Source organism: Aulonocara stuartgranti (assembly GCF_965226115.1).
Source record: "Aulonocara stuartgranti genome assembly, chromosome: 8".
Lineage (NCBI taxonomy): Eukaryota > Metazoa > Chordata > Actinopteri > Cichliformes > Cichlidae > Aulonocara > Aulonocara stuartgranti.
In genome coordinates, this window is record NC_138959.1 from 8,947,596 (window position 1) to 8,970,701 (window position 23,106).

The 23,106-nt window shown below is 39.8% G+C and overlaps 2 protein-coding genes across 8 annotated transcripts in view; one reads left to right on the top strand and one right to left on the bottom strand.

Annotated features, from left to right (window-relative positions):
• The window catches only part of LOC309712742 (alpha-2,8-sialyltransferase 8F-like), a 48,287-nt gene that overhangs the window by 10,967 nt on the left and 14,214 nt on the right, over nt 1-23,106 (top strand). Inside the window, exon 1 of one of the 4 annotated variants that reach the window (XM_082543800.1) lies at nt 16,407-16,747. The exons of 1 other annotated variant lie outside the window; for it this stretch is intronic. In XM_082543800.1, coding sequence (XP_082399926.1) covers nt 16,731-16,747 — 17 coding nt within the window. In that variant the 5' untranslated portion in view covers nt 16,407-16,730. Of the gene's footprint in view, nt 1-16,406; nt 16,748-22,099; nt 22,356-22,740; nt 23,106 lie in introns of those variants that run through there. 2 more of the 4 variants (XM_082543797.1, XM_082543798.1) reach the window with 2 other exon arrangements.
• On the bottom strand, nt 1,876-23,096 carry LOC309712741 (alpha-N-acetylgalactosaminide alpha-2,6-sialyltransferase 1-like). 4 transcript variants are annotated; one of them, XM_082543793.1, is made up of 9 exons: nt 23,048-23,096; nt 15,749-16,022; nt 15,363-15,525; nt 14,350-14,512; nt 5,859-5,997; nt 5,666-5,769; nt 4,922-5,005; nt 3,922-4,021; nt 1,876-3,463 (listed from the first exon to the last, which is right to left on the bottom strand). In XM_082543793.1, exons 1-9 carry the CDS (start codon nt 23,074-23,076, stop codon nt 3,275-3,277), a joined length of 1,245 nt encoding a protein of 414 aa, XP_082399919.1. In that variant the 5' UTR covers nt 23,077-23,096; the 3' UTR covers nt 1,876-3,274. The 4 variants fall into 4 exon arrangements, with proteins under 4 accessions (XP_082399919.1, XP_082399918.1, XP_082399917.1 ...); XM_082543792.1 differs by lacking the exon at nt 23,048-23,096 and adding an exon at nt 16,180-16,398 and having other exon boundaries at nt 14,350-14,449; XM_082543791.1 differs by lacking the exon at nt 23,048-23,096 and adding an exon at nt 16,180-16,398.

Below are 23,106 nucleotides of genomic sequence, written 5' to 3' on the forward strand. Positions count from 1 at the left end.
AAGGATGCAAGGAATCCACCCGGATCTGCTCAGCCTGAGCCAGAGGAGCTCAGCGAGCCGGAGCATGACCAAAACCCACTGATCAAAGCCCACTGTTCAATGGCCGTGAGCACCATTCACAGAGAGTTGGGGAATGGCTGCAATCACAGCATTGTAAGATGGCGAAAGATGTACCCTTAGGCCCCCTCCTCGATTCAGAGCAGGTCTTTCCCTTTTCAGGTAAATGGTCTCCTTGACTCCCCGCTCAAACCAGCGTTCCTCCCTGTCCAAGATGTGTACATCCTCATCCTTGAAAGAGTGTCCACTGGCCTGTAGGTGTAAGCCTCGTCAGGCCAGGACTCTGCAGTCTATTTACACCTACAGGGTACATCTTCCGCCATTGATCGCTTTGATCAGTGGGTTTTGGTCATTGGTTGTTGATCAATGGCCATGAGAATTTGCATAATTAAGATTAAGGAACTGACCTCCCAGCCCTTTGTTCCTTCAGTGGGCTGGTTTCAGTCATTATGCAAATGTACTGTTTATAAGATTGGGGAAACCTGCAGTCAGCTGAGACTGAAGAAGTCACGTGGATGAGTGACGAAACGTTTCTCCCACAAAACGCTACATCCAGATGAACAGAATCAACTTTGTGGAGATTTACTTTCCTGGATGATTGAGAATGCATCAAGACATCAGTGACTCGTATTATAGATATTACGAGAGCTTTTGAACTGGTTATGCCCAACTCAACACAGAAAATCATTCTTGAAATGACCTTTCTAAAAGGACTGTGTACTTTGGAGGTGAGAATTGGGGTCCTCGTCCTGCCTAGGGTGTCAATGAATTAATCATCTTTGGACTGAACTACAGACAAATGTACAGATGTACTTTTGTATACATATGTATAGATATACATATACAGAGATGATCTGTATAACATACAGATGTGCTACATATATACAGATGTACTAGTGTGTGGTAAACAGATCTACACAGTGCTATAAATATATCTACAGTAGTGGAAGCATAGCGCTCTGAACAGACTATAATAATGACAGTGTACACACTATAACAGAGACTATGCTATGTAAGGGTCCTAAAACTATAGTAGTAACCAATGTGAGCATATGTTCTGTTCCCACATCCCACATCACTACAAATGGAAATGTGGTATTTTCCATTAGAGCTGTGGAACTTTCCACTTACGACAATAGCAAATTTATTTAAATACTTCCGGCTTGGCACACAGTAACCTTGACACAGGTGTCCTTGGGCAAGACACTTCACCCGTTGCCTACTGGTGGTGGTCAGAGGGCCCGGTGGCGCCAGTGTCCGGCAGCCTCGCCTCTGTCAGTGCGCCCCAGAGTGGCTGTGGCTACAATGTAGCAGTGTGTGAATGTGTGCGTGAATGGGTGGATGACTGGATGTGTAAAGCACTTTGGGGTCCTTAGGGACTAGTAAAAGCGCTATACAAATACAGGCCATTTTACCATTTATTTGCCAACCCTGTTAATGGGGAAGTAAAACCACATTCCAAAGATCAACTATCAGTTATAGCTCCGTGAATGCACAGTGCAGTTTAACACCGCCACAAAAATAACACTATGCTTCTGATCTAAAAAAAAAAATGGACTGGATTATTTTCTTTTCACATTACATGCATTTAGTCTTTGAGTGACAGATCGCTTACAAATATGACAAATTTATTTCCCCTTTCTCGTGCTCAAATAATAATATCCTTTGCCTAGATTTCCTTTGAGGTGCTGCTGATTTTAAAATGAGATATGCTGTTCTGTTCTTGCATAAGGGAAAAGAAAAACAGCATAGATGCATTAAATTAATGGACTAATATGTTAACATTCAATTCATTAAATTTATTTAGCACCTGTTCACAATGCCAGTGATCCCAAGGAGCTTTATATTTTAAGGCACAGACTCTGCACAGAGACATATCTAATGATGAGACATCATCTTATTAGGACATTTTGGAAAGGAGGAAATGTACCACTGGATAAGGGGAATTGCAGGATGAAGAACTGTGAATAGGATGAGATGATAACAGAAATGAGCAGCAGCAAGAAAAGAATCATAAAGCAAAAGATAAAGTATAAATAAGGGATGCTACAGGGCACAGTGATTTTAGGTTAAAACTTTTAAGCAAACTAGAAATAGAAGTATGTTTACATTATGCTAGTAAATTATAAAATACAAAATTAACACATCCCACAAAAGTCAGCTTTATTTCCTACATAAAATTACATGCACAATGTACACAGATGTTACAGATCATTTGAGCTGTCTTTGGATGTCATTGATACATCAAACAACTCTATACAAAACTTGTTGTGTTTGACTGAACATTTTGTGTTTCACAAAAAATAATTTTTCTGAAAGATACAACTTTTGAACTAATTAAGAAAATAAAATAACAGAGAAAAACTGTAACATCAAAACAAACCACCACAATAAAATCACAGCTTTTTTCTCCATTAAACCTCTAGAAATTTAAATTTACTATAAAAGCAAAGTCAACCACTAAAATCCAACAAACAAACAAATAAAAAAAGGATAATAATATAATCTTGTTATTATGCCTTTTTCCAGGGGTGGAATATATAATTGGCTATTTGGTTTCAACATGAAGATATTGTGCCACAAGTAAAAGCTGTAACTACAGCTGTCACAAACAGGTATTAACAGCATTTATCTTAAAGCTAAATAACACATCAGACGTAAATAATTATACAGATATACCTGGATTACATATTACTCTTTTGTCAATATTTGATATATAAGCTGAAAAAGCATAAATGAAAACTGAAAATCTGCAACCAATAGTAACCAAACAATATCAAGTATTCAAATGCAAGAAAATTTATAAAACTGCCATTTATGCTGAAAACCCCTTCAATGTGACCAAATTAAACCAATAGTAAAAATAAAGAGGCAAAGAGTTCATCTGCATTAATGCTCTTGACTCAATCCCAGCTGTTGTCGATGCTTGATTTTAATCTATGGAAATTTACCCACAGAGATGCACTTTAATAAAATAACATGAGTGATAATAATCATAGCATCTTTGCTTTGGATGGTTTAGTTTGCATCATTAATGAGATATTACTGCTCGATCGTCTTTTGCTTTTGATAAAACCACAAAAGGAGTTGCAGAAAAATAAAACCAGCTACCATAATGAGTAAAACTGAGCATCACATATTGTCTCAGTCTTTGGAAAGTACACATAGTTGTTTTTAAATCTGGTAATCAGAAATCTTGATCATGTCAGCGTTGCTTTTAGTTCTTTGCTTTTGACTCAGTTCTTCGAAACAGCCTGATTATTTTCCTGTTATGAAGGTCTTTCCATGTATTCTTCTCCAAAATGTAGTCATGGTTGGCGTAGAAAATGACTTTGCTCATGTTTTTCTCAACATAGTAGTTAGGATATTTGACGTAGTCGTCAGTCATGAATCCATATGCATCGACCTGAGGAAGACAGAAAGGCAGGAGAAATAGTAGGAGAAATATATTATGATTATACGTGTGTATGTGTCTTTTTATTAAAATAAGAGGAAGGCAGGTTGAGGACAAAGTTAGAGAGGCAAAGGCTATGATGGTTGGGATCCATCAGATTCATCCCAGTTATTCTTGGATTTAAAACACCAAGAACAGTGAAAACGCTTATGTTTCATGAAGGGAAGTATGTGGTGGGTGGCACTGTATTAATCCCTATGGGGCGGACCTTTTGTTTAACTTGCAGAGTAAAAATGTGCTTTTTCATGAAAGGTGTCTTTGACTCTTCATCTTATTTCTGATTCATCTGGGCTGTGTGAGAAAGCTCCTGAAAGTTGACTTGCTCATTCTAGAGTTAATTGCCAGGTCAATGCTTCTAAAGCTGTGAATACCAGCAATAAGCACACAAAGTTCAAGTAGTTTTAACTCACTATGTCACAGGTGTGCAGAGCCAAGAAGACAGTGAATGCCCCGTTGGTTGGTCTGACCAAAGACCAGGATGTTTTATTCAGATTAGGTGACAGTAAGAACCTGTGAGTGAAGAAGAAGCATCAATTAAGCATACACATGGGGAAAATGAGCTACACTTCTATGACAGCAGAATAGGCAACCTCCAAATCCCAAACACACTGTAAAAGAACACATGCATAGAAAATTACTCAGTGTAAATTACTTGATGTTCTTCAAGAAGACTGGAGTCCTACTCCTGAAGACCACTTAAAGGAATTACAGGAAAGTTTGTCTGAGAGAGTTCAGACTGTGTTGAAAAATAAAGGTGGTCACACCAAACATTGATTGGTTAGAATTGTACCAATATATTTTGTCTAATATATTGTATGTCTATGTATGTTTGCACATGTTTCAATAAATTGCTGCAAATATTTCCCATTTTCAAAGTAAATGGGGAAAGTACTGTATAATTACATTATTCAAGGACTGTTCATGCTGACATTCATGTCTGAGTTACAATCTTATAACAGTTATTCCAGTGATGTTTTGCTTGTTTCTCATCCTTATTGTTCATTTCTAATAGGAATCCCAACTGTATGGTTGAATTAGCTAACAAGGTTGCATTCCTGGGGTAGAGCTGTAAACAACAAACGGGTGTGGCAGCGTGTGTGGAGTTTCAGAGCGAGTGGGGCTGAAGAGGAGTGCGTGTGTGCGGAGGAGCTGTGGCGGTGACTGTGTGGAAGAGGAAGCATGTGTGTGGATACCCCCCCCCCCCCCTTCTCTCCCTGGACCCCCTCCCAACTCACTGCACATATATATAGCACTGAGGTGATCCCTGTTGTAAATAAATAATCTCCTTTTGTTCTCAAAGAAAGAACTGTCTGCGCGTGAGTCCATCCAGTAGCCATGAAAGCTTTCTTCTAACTATTCATAGCCTTTTTAACAAAAATACTATGTACAGGGTGTTAATTGCAGGCTGACCTGTTCCGCACATATCGGAGGAAGTCCTGGTGCAGAACGTAGAAACGACTTTCATTGTATTGCCCTGAATAGTAGGTCCTTGGTCTGGTGAGGTTAGAAGACGAAATATGGCACACTTGTTAGTCACATATATGCCACAGAAGATATTTTGATTTGTAAAAGACATATTAGAAAGATACATTTAAATTACATGTCACAAACATTTTATATGTATGCAGGTAAAGCTTCCATGTACACTCAAAATTTGCATTTGTGAAACAAATGGCAACTGGTTGAATTTAATTTGGTTAAATTCATGTTTTTTTTCTTTCTTTTTTTTTCTATATTATATTATGTTACAGTGTTGACCTAAGATAACAGACTTTGAATAAATTAATAGATTAAATATATATATTTGTATTGATTAATATTTTATTTTGTCCAATTGTTGTATAAATACTGTAAAGGATAATGTATGATAGTACAAATAATCTTAATAACTTTCTCCTCAGTGGCATCATTATGTGTCCCATAAAATAGAAATAGAAAAATAGAAGGTTATAGTGTTTATTTATTTACTGAAAAATAAACAAACATATGTGTTTGGGAGTACAAAACATTTACATCATGATTCAAAAAACAAAACAAGACGTAAACAAATACAGTTGGAGTCTTAATTCCTTAATGGGATAATTGCAACTTTTTGAAAGTGGTGAAAACATTTCTTGATTAATTTTCTTTCTTTTTTTTGCATTTTATACTCACAGTTTATTGCGGTATGGGCCAGCAGAGACCTTTTCTCCTCTCAGAAGAGCCTTTAGCCACTGGAAATCCCTCATCCCCTCTGGAATCAACACATATTTTATACCCTGTCAAAAGGAAAAGGGGAGCCCTTATGTTTATTCTGTGCAGGGAAAATAAGTACGATACAACACTGTTGTCTTTGAAGTTTAAGTACCTCGTCATGAGGGGCAGATTTGTACCCGTACTTCTTGAGCAAGTAAAGTGATGTCGTGATGGAGTGGGCTGTGTGAACATAAACCGATGTTTTGTTTCCTACATCTTCCTCATAACCCTTAGTGATGGCACCATTCATCCTGCCAGACAAGACAAGAATACATTTTATCAGTTGTTGCTAGCTAAAAGTGCAATACCAATGTCTAGGTGTTGACTACAAATATCTGCCATATATAAACTGCTTGTGGGACAGTGAGCAATTTCATGTGAAGTATCATCATAAAGCAACTCTAATTCGAAACATGCTGGAACATTGTGTAAAGTGTAAATCAAATCAGACTGCAGTTATTTGCAAATCGGATAAACCCACATATTATACACAATGGAACACAGAAAAAATGTACCATTTTAAGAAGAATATTACACTTTGATGACATCAACACATCTGAAAAAGAGTTGTCCATATTTACAACTGTGCATCATCCGTCTGTATTCTAATAAACCTCCATAACTATTTGGTACTGTGGTGTTCTGTGTCATCTCTATCCTATTCATCATTTCACATCTCAATCGAATTGAATTCAAATAATGACTAAATAATTATTTTTCTATAGAAACAATGATGTAAGTCTAGGAACCTTTTATGTTTTTTCGTTGAGAAACATTTTTCCAATAATTTGTAGACTTAGTGTTTTGTATGTTGTTGAACTGCTGTCCATCTTCTTCAAGATGCTCTTTTTATACCCAATTATCTCACTGACTTGTTAGCTAGCTGTTTGGGGGGGGGGGGGGGTTAGCCCAACTTCATTTTCCTTTTTTTTTTACCTGTTCCAACTTTTTGTAGTTAGAAAATAAACAAAAATGTTGTTTTTGTGGAATTTTATAAACATTTTATTTAGATTTTTTTAAAATCAATACAACAGTTTCTTTGATACGAGATTTATATAGTCATAGACTATCGAAAGAGTAAAGCCAGTACAGAAGTGAATGAATATGGAAGCCTCCATTCTTCATGAATGACAGCAGTTGTACTAAGCAAAGAGGCCCAGACCTCCCTCTCCCCAGCCACCTCCTCCAGCTTATCCGGGGGAATACCAAGGCGTTCCCAGGCCAGCCGAGAGATATAATCTCTCCAGCGTGTCCTGGGTCTGCCCCGGGGCCTCCTCCCGGTGGGACATGCCTGGAACACCTCACCCAGGAGGCGCCCAGGGGGCATCCTTGTCAGATGCCCGAACCACCTCAGCTGGCTCCTTTCGATGTGGAGCAGCAGCTGCTCTACTCTGAGCCCCTCCCGGATGGCCGAACTTCTCACCCTATCTCTAAGGGAGAGGCCAGCCACCCTTCGGAGGAAGCTCATTTCTGCCGCTTGTATCCGCGATCTCGTTCTTTCGGTCACTACCAGGCAAAAAATAAAAAAATAACAACAACAAGAAAATATTGATCTGCTTCTCTTCGCACAGTGTCTGCCCAGCATAAGACGCAATTCAGACTCAAAGCTGCAAAGCAGGAGAACAACATCACCATCAACTATTCTGTGCCACAGATCCAGTTCACTGCAGCACAGAGTGATGATGAGACCGTTAACATGTGCAACTTAGAAGTAGTCAGAGGTAACTGGATGTTCAATCGGGTTAAATGCAAGGTTGATTGGATTATATCTGAAGATCATATGCTATTCGTGATAACTCTGCTAGACTCCAAATTGCTCGTCCATGCGGGCATCTCAAAATTAAATGAAACCACTTAACACTTTTTCCCTAAAACGGACTGACATGGGACACATTAAAGTTGGATCGGAACCAGCTAATCAGTGTGAAGGTAAGTGTTTTTTTCACTTATTCGAGAGAAGTCCGAAATGCGTTCTTATTACTGTTTGTTTTGACTTTTAAGCTACCCTACCAGGATATTTTCATTCAAATGCTAAGACAAAATGTCAATATCTATGAATGTGGAGACTCAAAAGACTAGTTAGGTAATAGTTGCCGATGGATTTATGAGACTTGATAGAAACTTGGACGTTTGCAACAGGTGTATCGGTGAACTACTGAGGTTGCGCCCAAATGCTTAAAGCTGCTAGCTGGTCAGTGTTTTAAGGTGTGCTTGTACTACCTGTACGGTGCGGAGTGCTGACTAAGTCATGTTAAACCCATTAAAGCGTCGAGCTCAAATATCTTTTTATTTTTGTGCACTGTTCTCTTGTCGGCACACATTTTCTGTTTACTGAAGCCTTTTGTGAATAATTTTGATCATGTAAAAACTGGGAATCGGTCCCTATTGACAATACTCTTATTTTTTGCATTGCATTTGTCATTTAGGAAAGGTAATTGGTCACTGAACTTTTTGCAACTATGTGTATTTCTAAATTTTGTGGCTTCAGTGCACGCAAATTTATATTGTTCAGTTTGCACGTTAAAAGCCTGCCAAGCACCCCAAGGCTGATTATTCTTGGTAAGAAGTCATTTATGAAATAGAGCTGATTAGACCATATTAAAATTTCTGTTTGGCACAGGAGCTTTTCGTGGACACAGGTATCCAGTCTCTGTTTTGTTAGCTCAAATTTATGTAATTTCCTTTATAAACCAAGGTTGTTGGACATGTGTCTCAGTGAATCCAGCAAAGTAACAATATCAAATTTCACATTACATATTACTGATCAACATAGTAGTCTAGCTACACCAACAGCAGAAATACTGAAGTCAATACTGTAAAGTTTAACAGCAGCACAAACTATAAACTCCAAAATAACCATACAGTTGATTCATCTCCGGTAATTTAACTGGGCTGACTGTTTGTTAGGTGTGTTTAATGTGCAGAATAATTCCCAATTATGTACAATTATAATATGTTAAAACGGACTTATGTACATAAGGCCATTAATAATTAACTGTACATAGCTATTTGCTTTATGACTATCTAGACAGTGTGAAGAAGTGAAGTATTGAAATTATTTTATGTTGCATAATGACAACATGTTGCCCCTATACATTTAAGGACAAAGTTCAATGACCGCCACCTGCTGGATGGTGAGTCCAGAGGGGCGTGTAATCTTCTTTGGTTCATTCTATGTATTGAACCTGGAATACCAGGAGTCAGCGTGTGCAAGGTTTTTTGTAAGGATAAACCCTGAAGAGGGAACAAAATGTACCTCCAAGTGTGGGACAAGCAGAAGGACTGGGACCACTGTAAAGCGAAAGGTTGTTCACATTAACCCTCATGTCACAACTTTCCTCCAGCGGCTTACCGAATTTGAGTGGAGAACTTCAAATTAGGTAACTGTTTTTGCCATTTTTAGTGAATTTCTTGTATAATTTAAGTGACCAATGTGTTGTTACCCATGTCTCCACAGATGATCCATGGCCCATGCTTTCTGGACATTTACACAAGACCAGCAACAATGAAGACAAGCTCTCTTGCCATCTTGCAAGACGTTGTCTCTGTCCAATAGGTTTTTTGAGTGCACCAGTTTTGATTTTTTTTCCTTCTTTTACCCGTTTGTTAAAAATTATTTCAGCTACTTACACTTTAATTGGCACATGTATTGGCTCACCCTACAAATCAATGAACTCAGTCCACAAAGCAAGATCAGGGTTCAGTGCAGGTCAGTCAAGTTCCTTCACACCACACACGATCATCCATGTCATTGTGGACCCTGTTTTGTGCAATGATTTGGTGGTGTGAGCCAGTATTTTGGACAAAGTGTATATAAAGGCAGAAGTGTGGGGCTTGATATTATATTCATTACAATTCAGTTTATTTGTATGGTGCCACCAAAATGAATGCCAAGGCACTTCACATTGTAGGTTTAAGACCCTAAAAAATATAACTAAGAAAACCCAACACTTGAGCATATGTTGTCTGCCATGATATGGATATGACATAATATCGTTAATGTTTGTACAACCATCTGAGAAAATAATGGATTACATGGTTTAGTAAAAACAAGTGCTTCCTCAATGAAAATATGTTTTCAGTTCTTTTCAGTTTTTGATTTTGGAAATGTGTATTTCAGCAGGGAAAAATCAGAATTGAAATAAAGTGGTGTAAAGCACATGAATTATATTTTGTGTGTGTGTGTGTGTGTGTGTGTGTGTGTGTGTATCTATCTATCCATCCATCCAATTTTTTTGGAACCCTCCAGTCTCTTACAGTATGTTACTGTTAACTGAAATTACGGTAAATTACCTGTTAAACAGTAAATGACCGCCTGTTGGGACACGGTATCCTCTAGCAGAGATGAATATTTTTGGTACTGATGATGCGTGATAACGGTGAGTTACTGGTTAATATGTTGCAGTTTATTACCTTGCAGCGGGCTTACAGTGACATACCGTGAATAAACGGTAGTATCACAGTATGATGTTACTTTGTTGACGTAATTTACGACATAACGGTATCTCACTGGCGTCACTGTCGCCAGTGAGATACCGTAAAAAAGGCTACGGTGCGTTACCATAATTTGTCCAAGAGTATTATACTACTCCAGCAAAAAACGGTATCATCCTGCAGAACAGTAAGCTACCGTAACACGGCGTCACGGTATGACGCTGGCAACAGTGACGCCAGTATGTTACCGTAAAGTGGTGATGAAAAGTCTAAATGTGTGGATCATTTTAATTCAGCTGGGTGTCTTTCCTTTTGTTATATTTCTTTAAGAGTTCAAAATGTGTTAATTACATAAATAAAATGTAATTTTCTCTGTAGCATTTCATGGATTTCATAAGAAACACACCTTAGTTGCTCTGTGGAATCTTTTAATAAGCAGTTAAAAACTTTTCTGTTCAAACAAGCTTTTTGTTGATCTACGTATTTTATATTCTTTACATTATTTGCATTTGATCTTTTACATTGTGTATAATGTCTATTGATTGTATTGTTTATTTTAATATTTGTGTGCAGCGCTTTGTGACTGCCTGTCTGTGAAAAGCGCTTAATAAATAAACTTTACTTACTTTAGTTGTTCACACAAAGCATAAAGGTAAAAAACAAAACAAAACAATATATACAGTGTTATCTTCATTTTAGATTTCAAAAAGTATTTGCGGCTCCCAGTGTTTTTTTTTGCGTGGAAACCGGGTCCAAATGGCTCTTTGGGTGTTAAAGGTTGCTGACCCTCGACAGAGGGTTGTGCGATCAGCTGAGCGCACCATCCGCTCCGAGCTCCCTGACCTGCACTCAATCTACAGCAGGCGGTGCTGGACCAAGGCCAGGAAGATCGTGAAGGACCTCAGTCATCCCAACAACAGACTGTTCTCTCTGTTGAGGTCAGGAAAGCGATTCCGCTCCCTGAAGACCAACACAGAGAGACTGAGGAGGAGCTTCTTCCCGCAGGCGATACGGTCTCTCAATCACACCACTACACAGTACTGACCCACACATATAGTTCTTACACACACTGGACAATCTGGACATTGTTTTCACTTCATCACTTAAATCACTTTAAGCATATTTGCACTGCACAAGACATAATGTGGATTGCACAACACTGGTCACTATATTCTTCATTTCCAGTTAATACTTGTACAGCTGCTGTTATTGTGTATATATTTATTTATTTATATTTCTTCATACATTCTTATATAGTTCTATACTGTGTATTGTGTATTTTGTTGTACAGTTATTTTATTTTCAACTTTAATTTATATATTTAAGTGTGCCTATGCCAAAAGGCACACTTATTACTATTGCTCGGATTTATTATTATTATTATTATTATTATTATTATTATTATTATTATTCCGCCTGAAATTTTGGACCGTAACTCGCCCCACAGTTTTGAGACAAGGTATCAGCCAGAAGAGCATCACCCCTAAGATGATGCCGGCCACCAGACAGATCAGGCGGCACATGAACCGTTTCCGTTGAAAGTGACAAGCACTTAAGCATAACAGCTTTGGGGCTGGGGCTGGTGGCTCTTCTTCTTCTAGATTCATCATGCTGGCTCTCTGCATTCCAGGCGTCCCCGGTGTTGTCATTGGTTCCTCTCTTTGGTGGGATGGGTCACTCTTTATTATGTGTTTGTTCTTCAGGGCGACCAGGCACACCCGGGCTCCAAGTGAGGAGACCACTGGCGAGAAGGTAAAGGGCGGGGTATACCCAATCGGCCCTTTCCTTCACCAGGGGATCACTTGAGAGTCGGGGGAACCAATGACAACACCGGGGACGCCTGGAATGCAGAGAGCCAGCATGATGAATCTAGAAGAAGAAGAGCCACCAGCCCCAGCCCCAAAGCTGTTATGCTTAAGTGCTTGTCACTTTCAACGGAAACGGTTCATGTGCCGCCTGATCTGTCTGGTGGCCGGCATCATCTTAGGGGTGATGCTCTTCTGGCTGATACCTGGAAGAGCCCACAGAATAACACCAACTATTCCCCGTCTCAAGAGGTGGACCCATGACAATTCCCATCTAACTGAGATGTCCCAAGATCACATCCACCCTTGGATGAACAATGCCTGGTACCGATACCTATACAACACCATAGAAGAAAAAGAATGTTATGTCTGTTCTCACATGCCTTCAACTTCAGTCTACCCCACCATATATGGTCGCATGATGAACAGTCACTGGCAAAGTGAATGTGCAGCAAGTTTTGCCAGCATTGGAAGACAACACTTTGCAATCGGCATGAAAGCTTCACTCCCAGGTGCAAAAGGCCTGAAGAATGGAACCTGTGACGACAAATTCTGGGTAGATATGACAGTAAAAAACAGAAATGCTTCTGTCCCTTTCCCTGTTTTTATGACCCATACAGAGAAGTGGCATCCTCTGTGCTTCTACCAAGCGGCAGGGCAAGGACGCCACCCCCTGGGCCATACCAGCAACTGCAACGCAACCTATGGAGGAGTAGGGTATGGGACAGTCAACCTAAATCAACAGACGTGCCAGAGAACTTCAAACTCTGGAACACTGGCGAGAAGGTAATCCACGCTCTGTTTCCTTGGACAGGAGTAGGAAAGCACGCACTACGAATAGAGACTTTAGACTATCGCTTTGGACTGTTTTTGAATGCTTCCACCCGCATTGACAAATCACAGAATGAAGAAATTGATGCAATCCGCATCACTGTCATGCAACACCGAGTAGCTTTGGACATTGTTCTTGCAGAGAAAGGAGGTCTCTGCATACTGTTTAACAAGACATGTTGTACTTACATACCTGACAACATACACTCATTAAACATGACAAATGCTTTGAATGTTCTGAAACAACTAAGAGACGCTCAGCAACAGGACTACGTAACCAATGAGCAAGGCTGGTGGGACTGGTTGCTGAGCGGCTCCTGGAAATCTTTGCTGATTAAAGGCCTGTTGGCCCTATGTACTATGATGTTTCTATTTTGCATTTTTGCTGCTTGCATTATTCCTTGTTTGAGACGCATGGTGATGAGTATGTTTAACCGTACTTTAGGAAATTTTGCCTTGATCCAGAGGGATATGGAGGATCCCTATCGCCAGTATGATATGCTAAATATGGAGGACAGAGTGGAGAATCTCTATTATAGTCTTAACAGAGCTGATGTTTAGATACTTCACTGAATGACATGCAAGTTGAAAATGTGATTTAACAAGTGACTATGCATTGATATAAACCTGTGAAATATATTAACATCAGGAGGGAAATGTTAGAGATTTTCTACATTATACATTATAACCAAATCTCTATAATACAATATAATCAAGTAAGCCTTATATTCTAACCAAGTAAGCCTTATATTCTAACCAAGTATGCCTTATATTTTGTGTGTTCATATATTTTCACATAACCAAGCCTATTGTTGAAGAATCACCTAACCAAGTCTATTGTTAAAGGAAAACTGATGCATTCCTTACCTCAGTGTCTGAGATGTTTGACAGCATGATATAATGATGCATTCTTTTCCTTTAGTGTCTGTGATGTCAGATAAAGCATGATATACTTCTGTATTCTTATCCCAGTGTGTGAAAGATCAGATAAGCTGATTTAATGTTTAACCTCTTCCCTGACAGTTAAAAGAGGAAGTACTATGTAACCCATTTTTGCCTTATAAATAAAGCAAGCGAGCCTGTGCTCGGGGTGTTTTATTTATAAGGCAAAAATGGGTTACATAGTACTTCCTCTTTTAACTGTCAGGGAAGAGGTTAAACATTAAATCAGCTTATCTGATCTTTCACACACTGGGATAAGAATACAGAAGTATATCATGCTTTATCTGACATCACAGACACTAAAGGAAAAGAATGCATCATTATATCATGCTGTCAATTATCTCAGACACTGAGGTAAGGAATGCATCAGTTTTCCTTTAACAATAGACTTGGTTAGGTGATTCTTCAACAATAGGCTTGGTTATGTGAAAATATATGAACACACAAAATATAAGGCATACTTGGTTAGAATATAAGGCTTACTTGGTTAGAATATAAGGCTTACTTGATTATATTGTATTATAGAGATTTGGTTATAATGTATAATGTAGAAAATCTCTAACAGGTTTGCTTGGGTTTTTTTTGTCTTACCGAAAAACGTAATCATGGCCATCGATCTCCACTCCCTTCTTTGAGCCGTTCAGGATTCCTCCAGTACCTACCACAGCACAGCGCACACAGCCATCACCACCTGGTTTTGGGAGAAGCAGTGGCTTATTTGGCTTTGGAATCAGCTTCACTGAATCCATCACATCTGCAAACCAAAAGAAAAACATGAATACACATTCTGTGATTGTTTTATGGTTGCTGTATGAGTAGAGAAGAGGTTTGTTAGTTTGCTTTAAACTAATGTTTCATATTTAAAAGATGTATGTCTTTATAACGATGTCTCAAACAAGACAATATGATGCAGGTAGCATATAGTTTGAATCGATGGATATTAACAACTAAATCTTTATAGCCACCATCAGAAAATATAATACATCACCTGAAAAATAGCATGATTCATCCCAACACTCTCATGATGTGTAAACTCTTTCATATCGAACCACATTAAATTCGGCACTTGAAAATTTCCAGACAAAATAGTTCTCTGTTAAATTACAATAGAGCGACTACCAAAACAGTCGCTCGATTGTCTCTCATAAGTCTTCATTCACTCAAAATAACAAAAAATGCCTAAAATGCATACTTTAACTAATCTGTTTACATTAGTTAATTAGATTAGTTAAGTAGATTTTAAATGTAAGCTTTTGTTTGATTGGTATATGTTCAGTTTATACCAATCACATTTTCCTTAATGATTAATTATTTGAATAAATAAATATTTGAATTAATATATTTTAACTGTATCTCACTTAAAATAATTGCTTCATGTTTTTTTTATTAAGTAGTCCAGAGTTAGGTTTATATCAGCACGCCATCTTTTCCATTCATCCATTCCTAAATGCATTGACGTGCTGTTATTTCATTGGCTGTTTAAACATATCTCATAAAACTACATATGTGTTTAAAAATCCAGTCAGAGAATAGATGTATATTACTCTGTCATTCTTCAGTCTGGCACACAATACTGACCCAATATCAGCTTCATAAAGACCTACCATCATATTTGTAGTTCATAAACCCAAAAGGACTGTTGAAATGTGAAAGGCGATTCCACTCGCTCATGTTAATGTTGTCTTTGTGCAGAAACAAACGTATGTTAGGAAGAAAAGCCTTCTTGAATTTCTCATCCTGAGTGTTTCGTAGAGACTGAGCACATGTCTGAAAATCATAAAAAAAATATGAAATGATGAAACAAGTTAAAAATGAATGACTTGAAACAAATCATGAAAAAGCAAAAGCAATACGTCAAGAAGCCAAAAAGACAGAAACTGAAATGTCAGGCATCATGCAGATGGCTGGTATGACTCCAGCTATGCTGGCTCACATCCATAAAGTTAATACGTTCGACTGTTTTTACTATATCTTGTCTTAACATGCTTACTGGTCGTCTATGTTGAGTATCTTTGCTGTAAACATCTTCAAAATCCCACCGAGGAAGCTTCTTGAAGTCTTTTTTGTAGAGGAGAGCCATGGGGGTCTCAGCTACAATGCGTTGTATTGTGTTGTTTTTTGCTGAATCTGCTATTTCTGCTATTTCTGCTTCAAAGTCAGGATGTGGTGGTCCTGATTTTAATTTTCTTTCCCAGTATGCCCTGTACCTCTCAAGCACAAAGTCTTCCGATTCACTGTCATCTATTTCTATGAAGGTTGACCAGCTGAATCAAAAGGGAAACAGAAGCAACATAAGATAATTAGTGAGACAAGTGTGTGTTTCTTTGAAAAACTTTACAGAAATAAAAAAATAATTTACCAGTAAACAGATTAAATCAATCATAGGTTTTTCATGAGTCAACATATAAAAACACAACCCACCTGATGCTTTTTATCCTATTGTCTAATAAATTCAAAATAATCAAGATACACGATGACAAAAAAAGCAAAGAAAAAAACTTTAAAATTAACTCTGCCATCTCTGGTTTGTGGAGTTGTTGCTGCTCAGTTAAGCTCAAAAACTATCTGCTCTCCCTCCTGAGAGCTGCTCACAGGTGGAAGAGCCACCTAACAAGTTGTCACTGATGCAGCAGGGCAGGGCTATAGCCAGTAGCGGTTTTTGATACGGGCGACACGGACGGTTTGCCCTGCTTCCAAATACAGCACATTTCATTCATAATATTGTAAATCCAAGTCCATTATGGATTCATGATTTGAATCCCGGGTTGTGTGAAATCCCAGAAATAAACTCTAGACAAAGCAAATCTGTGAAATAAGGCGTAGGTTTATTAGGTTATGTTGTGGTGATCCTCGAGTTGGGGGATGGGTGTTCATACTGGAGTGCAAAATTGAAGCCAATTGAAGATGGACAAGAAAAGTTCAAAGCCATCAGGTGCTCAGTTTAGAAAAAAGAGAAAAGAAGAGGAGGAGAAATGAGCAAAAGATACAGGTAAGCAGATGTGTCATTGGATAATGGCAGCTCATGTATCCTGAAACATTCAGGATACATGAGAATCATCAGAGGGAGTGTTCGCCCAGGGCGCCAAACAGGCTAGGACCGTCACTGTGTCTCCTCATGCAGCGATGCAAGCATTTTATTTTAAAAACGGCACAAGTGGGAATTTCTTCTGTACGGGTAATTTCAGCCTGTTCACAAGCGTTTCATTTAATCAAACCACTAGTTTTAATGTAACTAGTTTTTACGCATCTACTGGGGTTTCTTTCAGGGGTTGATGCGATCATTTTATTTAAAAATCGGGATTTCAGAATGTTGAACTAAGAGGGAGACAGAGCCAGCTAGTTTTTTAACACAGTAAACGGTCGCAAATAATATTCAGCCCCTTTAGAAAATAAATTGTAGCTATTGGGCTACTTCTAAAACACGTTGCACACGATGTCACCTTTTCCCCCAAAGCAGCCAGTATCGCTCTTTCAAACTAATTGTTTTAATCACACTCATTTTGTAATTCTGATGTCACAGCATGCAGCGATGCAAGCATTTGATTTATTTACAAACGGATCAAACGAGAATTTCTTCTGTAAGGGGTTTCGTGGTTTCAGAGTAGTTTTTAACACGACACATGGTCGCAAATAACATTCAGCCCTTTAGAAAATAAACGCTGCAGTCATACTTCTAAAACCAGTCGCACAGACAATTAACAGTCGGTTAATTGTTTGAAATTGTTCAGGATTGCAAAAGCGTTTTTGTAATTCCCCGAGAAGGTAAAAGCCCCGCAGATGTACCAGTCGAGCAGGGTCGCGCCTATTTTCTGAAGTAGCCAGCAACAGCGGACCCTTAGGCCTATCTTGGCCGGTTACACCGGAGCTCAGCAACTGCGTGCTCCACCCTCATTGTTTTAAACTTGCACAGCAAGGCTTTTGCAATCCTGAACAATTTCAAACAATTAACCGGCATTTAAAAACCAACGGCATACCAAAGTGCTTCACATAAAAGACAGAAAATAAGACATAAATATTATAAATATTATAGGACCATAGCAAAGTACCAAGTTTGCTAACAGGTCAGTGTCACTAATACACAGGAATAGCATAAAATGAATATCAAGTAAAAAAGCACAAAACCATAAAAAAGTGTATATAAACGGTAAAATAGAGTAAGTCTAGGGATCAGATACAGAGATTAACGAGCAGGAAAGACAAGGTTAAATAAATAGGTTTTTAACCGTGATTTAAGTGATTGGATAGAATCAGACACGCGGATAGCAATAAGAAGGTTCTTCCATAAATCTGGTGCAGCCAAGGCAAACACACGGTCACCTCTAGACTTCAGCCGAGATCTTGGCTGCACCAGGAGTAACTGAGCAGATGATCTTAGTGCTCTAGCGGGATTGTACGATCTAAGGGGTTCGATAAGGTAGCTCGGGCTGTGTTGTTGATAATTTTAAAAGTAAGCAGCAGTATTTTAAATTGGATGCGGCATTTAATGGCTAGCCAGTGCAGGTCAGCTAGAACAGGGGTAATAGAGGCAAACCTCCCAGTTCCGGTCAGAAGGCGTGCCACCGCATTTTGAACAGTTTGCAGTGTATGAAGAAGGGCAGAATGAGGACCGAAATAAAGGGAGTTGCAGTAGTCCAGCCTAGAGATCACAAAGGCGTGAATAAGCTTTTCCAGGTCTATTTTCAGTTGTGGATGATAAAGGATTCAGAAAGTTTATTCATGCGGGCCCATATGACAGAGAATATGCATCTTCTTTTTGTTTTCATATTTTAATTTGTATTTAATTGTGTTGTGATTTGCAGTGTTTTGTGTTGTTTCTGTAACAGTTGGTGAAATGTTAGTATTTGACCACTAGGCGGAGCTCTTGTAATCAGAATCAGAAAGGGTTTATTGCCAAATGTTGAGCAGGTTTACAACATTAGGAAATTGCTGCGGCGCTTCAGTGCAAACATACTGTCATAAATTGCGCTTAAATAGACATGAAAAAATAAAAGTAAGAATAAGAATTAAAAGTGCTATGTAGAGATATATGCATGAGATATACATGAGATATATACATGAGAATAAGAATTAAAAGTGCTACGTAGAAAGATATATACATGAGTGCAGGTGGTGATCAGTGCCAAACATGGAGTGATGCAGTGAACACAGCGTAGGGTCATGTGTTAGTGGTGGGAACAGTCGTACGTTTATTGTTCATGTGTCCAACAGAAGAGGGGAAGAAACTGTTCTTATGGTGAGAGGTCCTGGTGCGACTGGACCGGAGCCTCCTGCCTGAGGGGAGCAGGTCAAACAGACTGTATCCAGGGTGAGAAGGGTCAGCTGAGATCCGAGCTGCACGCCCCAGTGTCCTGGAGGTGTGCAGGTCCTGCAAAGATGGGAGTCTGCAGCCAATCACCTTCTCAGCAGAGCGCACAACACGCTGCAGTCTCTGTTTGTCCCTGATAGTGGCTCCAGCGTACCACACGGTGATGGAGGAGGTGAGGATGGACTCGATGATTGCAGTGTAGAATTGCATCATCGTCCGTGTTGGCAGGTTGAATTTCTTCAGCTGCCTCAGGAAGTACATCCTCTGCTGGGCTTTCTTGATGACGGAGGTGATGGTGGGCTCCCACTTCAGGTCCTGGGTGATGGTGGTACCCAGGAAGCGGAATGAGTCCACAGAGGTGATGGGGGTGTCAGTCAGGATGATGGGGGGGAGTGGGGCTGTGTGCTTCCTGAAGTTCACAATAATCTCCACTGTCTTCTGGGCATTCAGCACCAGGTTGTTGTGGCTGCACCAGGACACCAGACGTTCAACCTCCCTCCTGTAGGCAGACTCATCCCCGTCCGAGATGAGTCCAATAACGGTGGTGTCATCTGCAAACTTGATTAGCTTGACAGACTGGTGGGTGGAGGTGCAGCAGTTGGTGTACAGGGAGAAGAGCAGAGGAGAAAGAACACAGCCCTGAGGGGAGCCGGAGCTGATGGTCCGAGATTCCGAGACATTCTTTCCCAGCCTCACGTGCTGCTTCCTGTCCGTCAGGAAGTCAGTGATCCACCGGCAGATGGGATCAGGCACATTCATCTGGGAAAGCTTGTCTCGGAGATGGTCTGGAAGGATGGTGTTGAAGGCAGAGCTGAAGTCCACAAACAGGATCCTGGCGTAGGTTCCTGGGGAGTCCAGATGCTGCAGGATGAAGTGTAGGGCCATGTTGATGGCGTCATCTACAGACCTGTTGGCTCTGTATGCAAACTGAAGGGGGTCCAGGAGGGGGGCCGTGAGGGTCTTGAGATGGGAGAGAACCAGGCGCTCAAATGACTTCATGACCACAGATGTCAGAGCCACGGGTCTGTAGTCATTTAGTCCAGTGATCCTAGGTTTCTTGGGGACAGGGATTATGGTTGAGGACTTGAAGCAGGCAGGCACATGGCATGCCTGCAGTGAGGAGTTGAAAATGCCAGAAAACACTGGGGCCAGCTCGTTTGCACAGTGTCTGAGGGTGGCAGGAGACACACCGTCTGGGCCGGGAGCTTTTCGAGCATTCAGACTCTTAAACTGCTTCCTCACATCTGCTTCATGAATATGAAGAGTTGTGGTGGGAGGAGGTGGTGTGAAATCCTCTTTTGTGTGGGGTGAGGAGGGGGGTGTTGTAGGTGAAAAGTTTGAAGGTGGTGATGGCTCTATGGAGGGGGGAGAGGTGGGGGAATTAGTGTCCAAAGTGCCTCTATTGTTGGGGCCGTTGGAGGTGTGAAGGCTGCCTGATGGCTCGTCAAAACGGCAGTAAAAGTCGTTAAGGGTGTTGGCTAAGAGCAAGTCATCAGTAGAGTGGGGGGTTTTAGGCTTGTAGTTGGTGATATTCCTAAAACCTTTCCACACAGAGGCCGAGTCATTCTCTGAGATCTGCTGCTGCATCTTCTCAGAGTGCTGATGTTTAGCAATGTCCACTTCTTTAGTGAACCTGTACTTGGCCTCTCTGTAGCAGTCCCTGTCTCCGCTTCTGAACGCCTTTCTCTTTTCCAGCCACAGCTTTTTGAGTTTAGGAGTAAACCAGGGTTTGTCATTGTTATAACTCACCCTGGTGCGTGATGGCACAATGCTGTCCTGTGATAATGATAATGTAACTAACGCATTTTATTTTGTATGTTTTATTTTTGTGTTGAGCATGTTAACATTTTCCTTTTTTTGCCTACCGGATTGGTTGGTGTACAGTTAATTTGATACATGGAAAATAGCCGGTTAATTTTGTAAGTATAAGGTATAAGGTATAAGGTAAGGGCAGAGGTCACTTCCTGTTTTGGGAAGTAAGGTCAGAGAAGCTGCTCATGGTGACGGTCTAGCCGTGTGAATGTTAAAGAAGAAATAAGTCCTAAGTTCCAATTACACCGGTTTGTCTACTTGCAGGCCAAAGTGGTATGTTTGTTTATATTTTGTGAATTTTATATTGTAATATGTTTTAATGCTGAAATATAATTTTCTTGTACATTTGTATTCACCAGTTCTACGGTGTACCTGTACGTTAAGAGAAGCACAGTAAACATCAGTAAAGAAGAACTCTCGTGTCTCTCGTGTATGTGTACAAGCCGGCATAGTTTCACTTTAAATTTGATTAAAAGGAAAAAGTTGAAAATTTAAATAGTTTAAAGTTGAACTGTGAATAGTTGGTTTTTGTATTATATGATTTATTTATTACATTTTATGTGGAGTGAATAAATAAAAGTATATTTAAGGTGGACCCTAGAGACAAAGCACGTACAAACTCTAAAACACGTACAAAACACAACAGAAGTGCTCCAGGATGCTAGGCGCAGTGTTGAGCTAGTGGCTACCGGATTTGGTGTGTGGTAGTAACAGGTAAATGAACTTTTTTTAAAATTATTTGAATATATATGAGTGCAAGCCATACACATATGCTTTCAATTGTGTAATTTAAGCGAGGTAGCTTTGTTTTGGAAGTTCAGTTAATGCTAGAAATGTGTTTTGGAGTTTGTACGTGCTTTGTCTCGAGGGGCCACTGTAAATATTTATATATAAACATATATAAATAAAACCACGTTTTTTAACATTAGTAATTCCTTTTGTGCATAATTTTATATTATTGTTAATAATAAATTAATTAAAGCAACAAAACAACCTGAAGAGCTGGTTCGGAGCCGGAAGAGCCGGCTCTTTTTAGTGAGCCAAGCCGAAAGAGCCGGAAATCCCATCACTAGTGGATGATTACTATACCTTTCTAATGTGACATTGTTGTCCCTGGCTCTCTTTTCCTTTGTTTCTATGCTACCGCCAGTGTAACAAAGCACAAGGCTCGCGTGCGGAGTGACACGGAAAAAAAGTGCAAGAGAGAGGGTGAGAGAAAGAAAACAAAAACCCGGCTCCACACATCACTAACACACACACCCCTTCATACACACAAACATGGAAACGAGCAACAGCAGCAACAGGCAGCCAAACCAGACAGACAGGAAGTACCCGGAAAAATATATAAGGTGAAATGAAATTGAGTGCTGTGAAATGTGAACCACTGGAGAGACATGAGGAAACAGCTCTCGATGATGGCCAATCTCCTCTGTTTGGGGTGTCTGCTGAGCGCTTTTATCTGGTACACATTTGAAGAAAGGTGAGTAACTACCTTTGTACTTACAAATGAAAAGGGAGAAGCCAGTAAAACAAATATTTTGATCACTGTGAAACCACAAAAAAGTAACTGTTTTTTATTACAGAAAAAAAACAGTCAAGCTCTGTTAGTGTTTTACTCTTATTATACAAGCCCAATTCTGAAACACTTGGGAAGCTGTGTAAAATGCAAATGCAAGCCAGAGGTGGAAGAAATACACACATGCTTCACATAAGTAGAACTACACATTTTGGTCTTAAAAATGTCATGGTCCTGAGTCTGAGGACTCAGGGTTTTGTGTTTCCTTATGCTTTTGTTCATTCCGAGTGTGTATTCTGTTGTGATTTTGCCATTTGTTAGGTTTCTGTTCTTTGCCTGTCTGCTCCCACTTCTCTGTGTTCCCTCTGTCTGTCCATGGTGTTATTGTGTCTGCTCATGAGTCTGCCTGTCAAGTTCAGTGTCCTGTCTGGTTCTCTGTGTCTGTTAGTTTCCTGTTTTATTCTGAAAGTTCATGTCTCATGTCAGTGTGTTCAGTTTTACCTCTCCCCTGTCTCGTTAGCCTAATTGCTCCCAGCTGTGTCTCCCTCCTGTGGCCCATTCCCTGATTACTCCCCGTGTATTTAAGCCCTGTGTTTTCCTGTCCTCTCTGTTGCGTGGTCTGTTTAGTTCCATGTCAGTCTGCATTATGCTGTTACCTGGTATTCATTCTGCGTCTCTCTGCCATCTCTCTTTGTGCATTTTGCTCCTCTTCCCG

What these genes read in the sequence shown, in the direction of transcription:
- LOC309712741 (XM_082543791.1), bottom strand. Translation starts at nt 16,277, where the DNA reads ATGGCAGAGTTAATTTTAAAGTTTTTTTCTTTGCTTTTTTTGTCATCG. An exon ending in ATACTCAACATAGACGACCA is followed by an intron (nt 15,526 to 15,748) that starts GTAAGCATGTTA and finishes TATGATTTTCAG; the next exon opens with ACATGTGCTCAGTCTCTACG. An exon ending in CTCTGCACACCTGTGACATA is followed by an intron (nt 3,464 to 3,921) that starts GTGAGTTAAAAC and finishes TGTCTTCCTCAG; the next exon opens with GTCGATGCATATGGATTCAT.